This window comes from Tachysurus fulvidraco, chromosome 16 (genome assembly GCF_022655615.1).
Source record: "Tachysurus fulvidraco isolate hzauxx_2018 chromosome 16, HZAU_PFXX_2.0, whole genome shotgun sequence".
NCBI classification, from domain to species: Eukaryota; Metazoa; Chordata; class Actinopteri; order Siluriformes; family Bagridae; genus Tachysurus; species Tachysurus fulvidraco.
The window spans coordinates 17324226-17336725 of NC_062533.1; the positions used below are offsets into that span (position 1 = coordinate 17324226).

Here is a 12500-nt window from a genome sequence, read left to right on the forward strand (position 1 = left end):
TTTTTTGTTATGTACGTATATAATTCCACACGTGTTCATTCATAGTTTTGATGCCTTCGGTGTGAATCTACAATTTTCATAGTCACGTAAATAAAGAAAACTCTTCGAATGAGAAGTAGGGGTGTCCAAACTTTTGGTCTGTACTGTACGACTTCCTGAGGCTACAGGAAGTCTCCTACAGGGATCAGGACCGCGCACTGTACACTTCCTGCTCCACACGACAGCTTTCGCGGATTTACGGATTATCGATGTGAACCGAACCGAAAACAGAACGGCGCTCTATTTCCGACTTTATTGCGAAAGCCACATAAAAGGAATTAAAAATAAATAAATAAATAATTCCAAACCGAAATGATGATCGTGACAATGAAGCTCTTTGATGTCTTCTGGCTTGGTTCATGGCAGCGAATAAATATTTAATTATGTAAATGAACACGACTGAAGGGGCAGGTAGCGATTGGATGTTTGTTGGTGAGATGTTTTTAAAAGATCCTGAAAGAATTCCTTGATCAAGTTTATTATCGTAAAATAATCAGCTGGTTTAATATTCGATATGCGTCACGCTTCCTTTGCCGGTCGAGTTCGTGTTTTAAGATGACTTACGTGTGACGTTAATTCTTAAAGGTGCGGTGCACGATGTTTCGAAAAAGCCGGGACGACGAACAAAACATACGTGTAGCCAATGAGCAGAAAAGGGGCGTGTCTTGTCGATATGCGGAGGAGAGAGTGTTCGGTGCGCATGTGTGACATTAGCATAGAGCGATAGAAAGATTGACATGACGGATACCTGCCGTTACCTCTGCCTCGGGTTTTAGGTGTTGAACGTCGTCTTCCGAGTGAAACGGAGCAAAACCTTTCACGCTACGACACACGGTACCACAAAACCACATCTGTTCATTTACTAATAAAAATCTCCCCTTGGCCAGCCGCCCCAACAGGTTCCGCCATAATAGTTGCCTGGGTTACGTATGTATGTGTGGGCGGAGCTAATAAAACAGGGGTGACATCCATTTGGGTTAGGGGCGTGTTTGTTTTGGTGATTTTAAATGTCAGCACTGGCTTTCGAACATCGTGGACCGCACCTTTAAGTCTTTAATTTGTTTATCTATTAGGTTTTGGTTAAATGTGCATGAAAAAATAAAAATAAACAAGTGTTGCGAAACAGAAGAGAGGGAAATACTCACCGTTCCAACCAGAGGATAAATAAACCCCGCCCCTATGCTGGCACGGATGTCTCTGATTGGCAGGATGAAGTCGGTGGGCACGCCCTTTTTGTCCGGCATGTGAGAGAGAGACAGGTGTGTTTTGGCCATGCAGACAGGCAGAGAGTCAAAGCCCTGTGTGAGTAAATCGACACTGTTTAATTCCTGAGGCTTGATTTGATTTCAGCTTGATGTGAGATGATGTCTGTGCACTACGTTACGCTCTCTCACCTGTCGCGTGTATTCGTCAATTTTCGCTTGTGCTTCAGGCGATAACTCGATGTCATCAGCGCCATAAACCCGCTGTGCAATAGTGCGGATTTTCTCCACAATGGGGCTCTGCGAAGAAAAAAACGTTTGCTACGCTTTTGTGAAGAAAGCACAGATTTCTACAACAAATTTCTACTTTCCGTACTATTTAGCATTCCAGCTAAATTGCAAGACAGACGCCGATCTTAGATACATCGTAGTTAGCATGCTTTGCTAAATCCTTATCAATCCCTTTAGGCTTTTAAACGCATATATTCGTTAGCACTGCAACTAAGTCAGGTTGAACCTGACTACTGGGTTAAATTACAAGCACGTAATTAGCACATTTGTTAACATGCGATTTACTGCTAATGAATCCAGCTGATGGTTTAATTATTAGCATGTCCTAGCAACATTTATCCTACCGTTAGATAACCTAGTCACCGATGTGCTAGCGTAGCAAACCTGGCATGTAGTTTCACCTAATATAACTGTTAGCCTAATCTGTTAGCAAAATTTAGATAACCCACGAAATCACACGACGCGGCAATTAGCAAATTAGCTATCTTGGAGAATTTTTTTCGGCTTTAGTAAGAATTTGTTATATTTTATAGCAGATTTCATAGCATACTACATTTATTTTATATATTTATTTAATTTGGGGGGGGCACGGTGGCTTAGTGGTTAGCACGTTCGCCTCACACCTCCAGGGTTGGGGGTTCGATTCCCGCCTCCACCTTGTGTGTGTGGAGTTTGCATGTTCTCCCCGTGCCTCGGGGGTTTCCTCCGGGTACTCCGGTTTCCTCCCCCGGTCCAAAGACATGCATGGTAGGTTGATTGGCATCTCTGGAAAATTGTCCGTAGTGTGTGTGTGTGTGTGTGTGTGTGAGTGAATGAGAGTGTGTGTGTGCCCTGTGATGGGTTGGCACTCCGTCCAGGGTTTATCCTGCCTCGATGCCCGATGACGCAGGCACAGGCTTCCCCGTGAGCCGAGGTAGCGGTAGAAAATGAATCAATATAATAGTAGCGTGCCTCACATTGTTGTTCTTAGCTAGTTCGCTAGCATTTTGTAGCAATTATCTTATACAATAGGATAGCATTTGAGAGTACACGATCATTTAACATGACAATTTTAGCAGTTTGACTGCTTTTTAATTAAACAGCTTTATAAAATTTTGATTGATGGGAGATGAAAGTCAAGCTCTGGTCGTTACACCTGAACTGGAAAAACCATGAACATTCCCGAAACCACAAGACTTCATTTCAAGAGCAAGCGTTAAATCACATTAGGACGTAAACATGCTAAAGTAAACCATGCGACCAGGCATAACAGCAATGTCCTGATGGAGGTAAATGGAGTTGATTTAATAGCACCGTCTCTGTGACACTGCACGCGATCGAAAACGATCGAGCAGACGGCTCGTGAAAGAAAAGAAAACGTTCGGCTAGTTAGCGAGCGGCGAGACGAACGAGCGCACTGAAAATGTTCAGCACGTACTGATTCTAATAACTGAGAAAGTTTTTCAGGGTGAAGTTTCTCTAAGTTCTTCGGGAGGACACGGTTAGCGTACGAGCCGGACTGCACCTACTTCGGGTGACTTCACACGCCCCCTCGATGAGGCAAGGCCTTTAACACGTACCACACAATTAAAAATCGCATCAGTATGCTACATATTCCACGTTTTATCTCATGTGTCTGTAAATGAGCGGCTCAGCTGATGAGAAAAGTGATCTTCGAACCAGAGGGATGACACAAAACACAACAGAACTGTGGCTTCACCTGAAGGCTGTACAGGAAGCGGAAATGGCTCGTCTGTGCTGCTGCTTCCTTCACAGCGTGTGCCAGGTTCACGGCGCCACGTCCGCCCCGCCCCCAGTGATGACACGGCACAGCCGCCGACGCCCCTGAAGCCTCAGCCGTATGACACACCAGCTCGATCTCGGCATCCGTGTCGGTCCTTTAGAGAGAAGAATGGGATGTGGTAGCTCAGTAGTTAAGGTGTTGGGCTACTGATCGGAAGGTCATGGGTGCGAACCCCAGGTCCAGCAAGCTGCCACTGCTGGGCCCCTGAGCAAGGCCCTTAATCCTCAATTGCAAGTCACTTTGAATAAGGGTGTCTGCTAAATGCCATAAATGTAAATGTAAGCAAAAAAAAAACTTTCAGTGAGGCTGAATTCTGCCTTCTGATTGGTCAGAATGTTTTGATTAGTTTATAGAACAGAAGCCAGGACAGACGTCGTTATGGTTTCTATAGTAACGGCATATTCACGGAAGGGCGATCCAACATAAACCGATTGTGAAAATCGTCGAACAATGATGTTTATCAGCACTCAGAACTTTCTAGCTAACGTATTTACTGCAAAATATTGTCCAAACAAATTACATGTTTTAATTACACAATGTAATTGTTTGTCAAACAAACCTAGCTACTTGTTTTAGCTAGCATTTATGCCAACTCGCTAGTGAACGAGGTCACATGTAAAGGTCTAGTAAATGTGACTACAGGTTTTAGTTACACAATACAACAGTTAATGCGTTACACAAATTCCTACCAAAACTATCCCCCCAAAAAAAAGTGTTCTGGTAAAAGCATTAGTTAGGACTAAGCGGTCCTTACTTAAAGACATTGAGCGCCACCACCACGGGAACGCCGAACAGACGAGCGATCTGGATCTGTTTCTTTAGGTTGCTGCAGCCTTCGGAGACCAGCTTTAGATCCTGAACAAAAAAAAAAAAATTCAAGTTGTTAAACAAAAAATATCCATTAGTTAGCATTGTGGTTAACAAGATAGCAAACCTGGCTAATGGTTTTATTTAAATAACAATCGAGTCTTAGTGAACTTTTTAGCTAACGTGTAAACATTACATTAAACATTTGCTCACACATCTTAAACAATAGCTTAAAAATGCTGTGGGAACCAGTGCGAAAACATGGGTTCTGCATTTTATTTAAAAAAAAAAAAAAAAAAAAAAAAAGTTAGCTAATGGATAAAAATGTGGCTACCTGTTCTAGTTAGCATTTATGCTAACTCACCAAGAAAAATGGTTGCACATAACGGTTATCTGGTGACTTTTAAAAACAAAAATTTACCTGCTAGATCTAATCTATTCAAACTTACGCAATAGTTAGCATGTCCACTATCTGGATAGCAAAACTGTTGAATTTTTAAATCACAAAATGTTAAATTTTCGCTACTACACGATATAATAGTAGCTTGTTTAGCGTGCTCATCTTCTTGGTTGTTGATAGCTAGCTTGCTAGCACACTGTAGCGATTATCTTAGCCTTAAAAACATCACGAGTCTGTCAGACGCTGAACAGTTTGATGCAGCTGACATTAACCTGGTAGCTACACGATTCTGTTACTCGTTAGCAACCGCAGACTCGTATCTACACAGCCGTTAGCACCTATATCGTGTACACAAGTCAGCATTTGTGATTTCTTCTCCTCCGTTTATGCTACGCAATGCTAAATTTGATCTGCGGCTGGAATGAACAAAAAGGACATTTTGGAAAAAGTAACGAAACCAGAACCCTGATTTTGCAAATCCTGAATGATGCAATAATACAAAAACATAAAATCCTGACAGACTTTAAAGAATTTAAAAAGCAGACCTTGGAGCTAAAGATCTAGTTTGATTGGCTATATTTGAAGTGAAACTTCGAACTCAACAGGTTTAATTGATCCGGTCTCGGTTCTGAGGTGACGTTAGCACCGTTGGAGTAAACGATCTCCCCATCTGGCTGCAAGGAGCCGCAGATGTGATTTAAGTAGCCACAGAGCCGGAGGATTAACTACTAATCTTCTCACATACGCCATCTTGAAACAACCAGGCTAAAGGAATTCCTCAACCAAACTTGCCAGAAGCAAAGGATTTGTCCGTCTTCTGCAATGAACCATCTGCTGCCCCGCCCCGGAGCGACTTCAGGTTAAAGGGACAGTCTGCGACAGAACCCATGACCTCGAGTGACGGCCAGGACTCGCAAGCACCAGGCCGCCACCTCCCGCTGTCCTCTTTCAACCGAGCGCTTTCATCAGAAGAGGACGACAGATGTCCTACACCGGTGTCGGAAAAGGGTCACCTCCTCCTCCCGTGAGGAACTTCCTGCTCGCTCAATGCCCAGAGCCCAGGCTAGCGACATGGTGCCTTCTGCTTCTTGTTAAAGGACCACGCAATTAGCTTAAGCACTTGAGATATTTGCTCAGCTGAGGCTGCTTTAGGGAAGCTGATGGAAAGCAGACGCCGCATCTCTCGGCCGTTACGGCTCCCGCAGGGCCGCGGCCTCCGCCTTCAACCAAACCAGGCTATATTTACGCTCTTAATTCAATCACATCAAACCGCATTAGGGAGGAGAAGAGCAACAGAGGTCTGGGGAGGGGGGGGTCAAACGGTCATTTCCGCACCTATCCAATTCCTTATTATTCTCAAGAAACCTCCTGCTCCTGTGGTCTTTGTGTCCACGTCAGCAGAAATTGCGCCAACGGCCCTAGACCCTGAAACAGCAGGTGAAATAAACCGGACAGACCGAACCTAACATCTCATCATCTGTCTCTCAGTGTGTCTTCTGATGAATGCCAACAGGACTGTCCATGTGACCGGGGCATCGGGGTAATATTTTAATCACCGAGGTGCTAAATAAATACTGATCGTCATGAAATAGTGACCGAACTAAACAAAGCTTTTACCTCCTCTGTGTATTCTTTGGGGAGGGGCACTCCAGCTGTTACCTGTGAAAGAGACATGGCCTTTTAGTTCATGGATTCATTCCCATGTAGAGTTCGATTATGAACAGATTTCCTCACGGACGGCTTCAGCTACTTCAGCTTAATAAGGAAAATACTTACGCATAAAGGAAAACAGGAAGTGAGTGGAGGGGGAGGGAAAATGTCAAGCTATTTATTTATTTATTTATTTATTTATTGCCATCGGAGTTGATCTACCTTTAAATGGATTCTTTACCAAATATTTGTCTAAAAAAAAACAAAAAAAAAACTTTCTTTCGTTATAGCTACATCATTGTTAGAATATGTTTACATATATTTATATATTTATATATAAAATGTTTTCCTTGAGAACTTTTTCTTGAAACCTGGCAACCCTCCATGTGAGATCTCAGCAATAAAGACTTGTTCTGCGTCGTCAAATTTATTAACAATAAAACAAAAACAAAAACTCCACCGATATTCAAATTAAATTGTTCCTGTTTGGTTCCATCCCCCATAGGACACTCAGCTCGCGTGGACAAACATCTGGAATCATCAGATTTGTTGAGGTCAATTTAATCCTTTCTTTATACTGCTACAGGTTATTAACTGAGAAAGAAAAGAGCGCCCCCTTGTGGAGGATCGTTAGCCAGTTAGGTGCGAGTATCGTATGCAAGCGAGTATGTTTCTAGTGGAAATACGAACGACAAAGAGGTGAGTCTTACATTCGGACCTCCTCCGTGCATCTTCAGGGCCCTGATGGTGGCCACCAACACCACGACATCAGGCTTCAGGCCAGACGCTCGGCATTTAATGTTGAAGAACTTCTCCATGCCGATGTCTGCTCCGAAACCTGCCTCCGTCACTGAGAAAGAGAGAGATACAGAGTGAGACAGAGTGAGTGAGAGACAGAGTGTGAGACAGTGTGAGAGAAAGACAGCGTGAGAGAGAGACAGAGTGAAAGAGACAGAGTGAAAGAGACAGCGTGAGAGAGACAGAGTGAGAAAGAGACAGAGTGAGAGAGAGACAGAGTGAGAGAGAGACAGAGTGAGAGAGAGACAGAGTGAGAGAGAGACAGAGTGAGAGAGAGACAGAGTGAGAGAGAGACAGAGTGAGTGAGAGAGAGTGAGACAGAGAGAGACAGAGTGAAAGAGAGTGAGAGAGAAATACTTTTATCTTGAATATATGGAAAAAAGAGGACAGTGTTTTTAGTCTTACTGTAAAAATTTTATCATGTCAAACTTTAGTTTATATCCTCACCCTCTGTGTGTGGCGTGCACGTGTGTGTACGTGCACGGGTGTGTGTGTGTGTGCGCGTCCACGGGTGTGTGTGTGTGTGTGTGTGCGTGCACGGGTGTGTGTGTGTGTGTGTGTGTGTGCGTGCACGGGTGTGTGTGTGTGTGTGTGTGTGTACGTGCACGGGTGTGTGTGTGTGCGTGCGCGTGCACGAGTGTGTGTGTGTGCGCGTGCACGTGTGTGTGTGTGTGTGTGTGCGCATGGGGGTGTGTGTGTGTGTGTGCACGGGTGTGTGTGTGTGCGCGCGCACGGGTGTGTGTGTGTGTGTGTGTGCGCGTGCACGTGAGTGTTATAAGATTAAGATTATATTCCTTCAGTGTCTGAGACTTGAATGTTTACATATCAGTGTGTAAGTAACTAAAGAGCCCATGTGATTTCTCTCTGAGTCCATGGATAAACACAAAACAAGTGTGTGTGTGTGTGTGTGTGTGTGTGTGTGTGTGTGCGTGGTATTTCCACATACCCACCACCCTCATTGCCCTTCGGGTTTCCTGCACTATTTCCCAGGCTCTGAAGCGGGATGGGAATGTAGTAGTGAGACAGGAATTTGGGGACTTGTGTTTTCATTTCCACAGAAGAGCTCTGGCATACTTTGAGTCCTGAGTGCGTGTGTGTGTGTGTGTGTGTGTGTGTGTGTGTGTGTGTGTGTGTGTGTGTGGTGGTCAAGGTCTGCTATCGTGTTTTGAACTAAAGTAACTCTTCACACTGCAACTCCTCTCTGGTCCACATACCCCTGTGTTTAACATCAACTTAAAACTCAGACAAGAAATTCATATTTATCTTGGCCTGACCTGTGTGTGTGTGTGTGTGTGTGTGTGTGTGTGTGTGTGTGTGTGTGTGTGTGTGTGTGTGTGTCTCAGAGTCAGATGGAGTTATTAATGTGAATAAATTTGTGAGAGGGATGTTTGTGCTAAAACGCATGAAAAAAAATACACGAGTGCATGATGTTGGTATGTTAAAGAGGCACTAAGGGAGAAATTCTTCATCTACGCTCTGTTTATTAAGACCTCAGATGATGAAACACACACACACACACACACACACACACACACACACACACACACACACACACCCTGAGTAACACAATACCACTGTTAGAAAGCTTTTCCTTATCTATAAGGGAGGGCTGAATTCTTGGCCTTGACCACAACAGCTGTGTGTGTGTGTGTGTGTGTGTGTGTGTGTGTGTGTGTGTGTGTGTGTGTGTGTGTGGGTGTGTCGGAGCCAAAGTCAGATCTGGCACCATGTCAACGTCCAACACAAGGCTCGCCTCAGGCCTCAGCACCGAGTCCCACAGTTAACAAAGCAGAAAATGTGTTGGTTTTATAGGAATTTCCCCACATTCACTTTCCTCACAGTCCAGAGGATGTTTATTAAACGCTTCCCGCTTCAGAGCCGTTCGTCCCACCGTCTAAAACAGCTCCACTTTATTTCTTTTTATTAGCGGGACGAGATTTTATTCTAAACATGACGTCACGTATGAAACCGTCACGTGTTACGATCTGGAGTGAGACCCTCGGTGTCGAGCTGTTACGGGAAAATAACCAAGGACGTAGATGAGTTATAACAGGACGTACATGAGAATTATAACAGGACGAAGATGAGAGTTATAACAGGACGAAGATGAGAGTTATAACAGGACGTAGATGAGAGTTATAACAGGACGCACATGAGTTATAACAGGACGTAGATGATTTATAACAGGACGTACATGAGAATTATAGCAGGACATAGAGGAGTTATAACAGGATGAAGATGAGAGTTATAACAGGACGTAGAGGAGTTATAACAGGATGTACATGAGAATTATAACAGGACATAGAGGAGTTATAACAGGACGAAGATGAGAGTTATAACAGGACGTAGATGAGAGTTATAACAGGACGCACATGAGTTATAACAGGACGTAGATGAGTTATAACAGGACGTACATGAGAATTATAACAGGACATAGAGGAGTTATAACAGGACGAAGATGAGAGTTATAACAGGACGTAGAGGAGTTATAACAGGATGTACATGAGAATTATAACAGGACATAGAGGAGTTATAACAGGACGAAGATGAGAGTTATAACAGGACGTAGAGGAGTTATAACAGGATGTACATGAGAATTATAACAGGACATAGAGGAGTTATAACAGGACGAAGATGAGAGTTATAACAGGACGTAGAGGAGTTATAACAGGACGAAGATGAGAGTTATAACAGGACGAAGATGAGAGTTATAACAGGACAAAGATGAGTTATAACAGGACTTAGATGAGTTATAACAGGACGTAGATGAGTTATAACAGGATGTACATGAGAATTATAACAGGATATACATGAGAATTATAACAGGACATAGAGGAGTTATAACTGGACGTAGAGGAGTTAGAACAGGACGTAGATGAGAGTTAGAACAGGACGTAGATGAGAGTTAGAACAGGACGTAGATGAGAGTTATAACATCGCCGTCTACAAGCTGATCGTCTTCTTATAACAATATTTATCTTTATTTGTTTACTAAACTATCAGTAGGAAATCTGCCTGTTTATTGTTTAACTCGATGTTGTGGGAAGTCGACAGAACAAAGTCCCAGCTTTCAGTTCTCTCTCCAGGTGCAGACAGAAACATGATGATGTAACAGCACAATGTTATAGTGCCATGTTACAAATGTTAAAAGGGGGAAAAAGGAGTAGTACAGTTTCATTTACACACACACCCCTACACCCAACACACACACACACACACCCAACACACACACACACCCAACACACCCATCTACACCCAACACACACATACACACACCACACACCCAGCACACATACACGCCCCCATCTACACCCAACATACACACACACACCACACACACACACCACACACCCATCTACACCCAACACACACATACACACACCACACACCCAGCACACATACACACCCCCATCTACACCCAACACACACATACACACACCACACACCCAGCACACATACACACCCCCATCTACACCCAACACACATACACCACACACCCAGCACACATACACACCCCCATCTACACCCAACACACACACACCACACACCCAGCACACATACACACCCCCATCTACACCCAACACACACACATACACACACCACACACCCAGCACACACACCCATCCATCCACCCTCTTCCACACACACACTCATCTATCCACATCTATCCATCCACACACACACCCATCCATCCACACACCTACGTGTGTATGTGCTATATTAACGTCTGAAATTCGCGCGTTTGTGTTGACACGAGTGTTGTGAACTTTTCCCCCTCACCCACGTAGCCGTTCTCTCCGACCAGTTTGAGAGCCAGCTGATCCGCCAGCACCGATGAGTTTCCGTGTGCGATGTTGGCGAACGGTCCGGCGTGCACGAACACCGGCGTGCCCTGAAACGCAACACAAAAAAAAAACACAAACAGCTGGTTTTAACACCAAGGGAAAAATTCCACACTGAGAAAAAAACCCAAAACATTAAACAGGTTTTTAATTCAATATTTGTGTGAGTGAGGTGGTGAGGTGAGGAGACTCCAGGCTTTGAGAAAAGCTGATGCACTAAAGTGCCGCCGCATCACTAGAGAATTTAATATAAAATGCATCTTGGACGCCGTAGCAGATCATGTGTTGACGATAAAGATTAATACGCGGGCCGTTCAGAGCGGATATCGCCTCTAAATCTTTGGAATAACCATCCGTGTTGTCCGATCGTCCAGTTGCAGAGCCTCAAAACATGGAAAACTCGAGTCGTCCTATCAGCCAGGCGCAGACCGAACATCTGGGATTTGAACCGAGAGCCCTGCGGTTCAGAGTTCATTTCCACTAAGCAGCAGGTCGCAGAGAGAACGGCGCGGGAAGAGAGGACAGGAAGGACAAGAGGATGGAAAAGCAGGAGGATGAGCGGTGAAGTCACACGGATTGAAGGAAGAGACGGAAAACTGGGGTGACGAGTTCGCTTCGGTCCAGGAGGAACTGAGACGAACTTTCGTTCCCCTTCATTAAAAAAAAAATGGCGAATGCACAGACTGTGTCGTGTAACAAGCAGGTGCTATTACATCATCATAAAGTAACACGGTGATTTAATAAATGTAGGACTTCTAAAATGTTGTGTCGGTACATTAAAGAATAAAGGGGCGGGGCATATACGGCAGGCGGAGTTTTCCGATTTACTGTCTTTATTTGTAAATAAAAGTTTATACATGGGGCAAATAAAAATAAATTTATTTTAGCCAGGAGGCGGGGCATAACAGGACTGGAGCTATTCCTATAGACAGGGTTTTTATTTTTTAAAAGAATAATAAATAAATCAAACAATAAATTTAGGTTTGACAAAGTGAAGGATCGGAGCTTTGCCAATTCTATTTATTTTTGTTAAATTCGGTTTGGACAAGGGGGCGGGGCATGTGGCTTAAGGACGTCTTTAAGTTCTATTCCCATAGAAATCAGATTTTCTTGATAACATTGTAGAAGTATTCTCAAGGTCGAATTTGCATATTCATAAAATCCAGATTTCTTAATTACACCTGGAGTATAAAGGTGGAGCAAAAGTTTACACTTGTATGTTTACACAAAGGAAACAAAAAAGTTTCTCCTCACAGCGTGACTACGGATCAAGGACAGGTTTTGTGCAGATTTGTTTTTATTTCTTAATTTATTATTTACTTATTATTATTTATTTATTTATTTATATTTTTTTTGCACATGAATATATCACACGTGCGAATAGAAAAGGAATGTTTCACATTTGCATATTCATACAATCTCTGTTTTTTGATTAGGGGTCTGGGTGGAGTTAAGGCATGTTCCAGAATATATTATAATCTGGGTTTCTTTAGAAGAAAAACAAGCATTTGTAATTTAGTGTCCAAATTAGAGATCCATAGAATGTATTATATTCCTCATAATCATTAACTGAGGAGGAGGAATGTGAAGGTTTGGGAGAATTTTACAATTTATATATTTAGAATCCATAATTTATGAGGGGCGTGGCCTGTACTCACTCTCTCTCTCTCTCTCTCTCACACACACAC

General features: G+C 43.4%; 1 protein-coding gene across 4 annotated transcripts in view; it reads right to left on the reverse strand.

Moving 5' to 3' along the window:
• The window catches only part of mthfd1l (methylenetetrahydrofolate dehydrogenase (NADP+ dependent) 1 like), a 51103-nt gene that overhangs the window by 12240 nt on the left and 26363 nt on the right, over positions 1-12500 (reverse strand). For 3 of the 4 annotated variants that reach the window (XM_047801790.1, XM_047801792.1, XM_047801793.1), the window contains 7 exons: positions 10751-10862; positions 6883-7022; positions 6140-6181; positions 4070-4170; positions 3232-3409; positions 1434-1541; positions 1185-1337 (listed from right to left, as the gene is read on the reverse strand). In XM_047801790.1, coding sequence (XP_047657746.1) covers positions 1185-1337; positions 1434-1541; positions 3232-3409; positions 4070-4170; positions 6140-6181; positions 6883-7022; positions 10751-10862 — 834 coding nt within the window. The remainder of the gene's footprint in view (positions 1-1184; positions 1338-1433; positions 1542-3231; positions 3410-4069; positions 4171-6139; positions 6182-6882; positions 7023-10750; positions 10863-12500) is intronic. The other variant, XM_047801791.1, reaches the window with a different exon arrangement.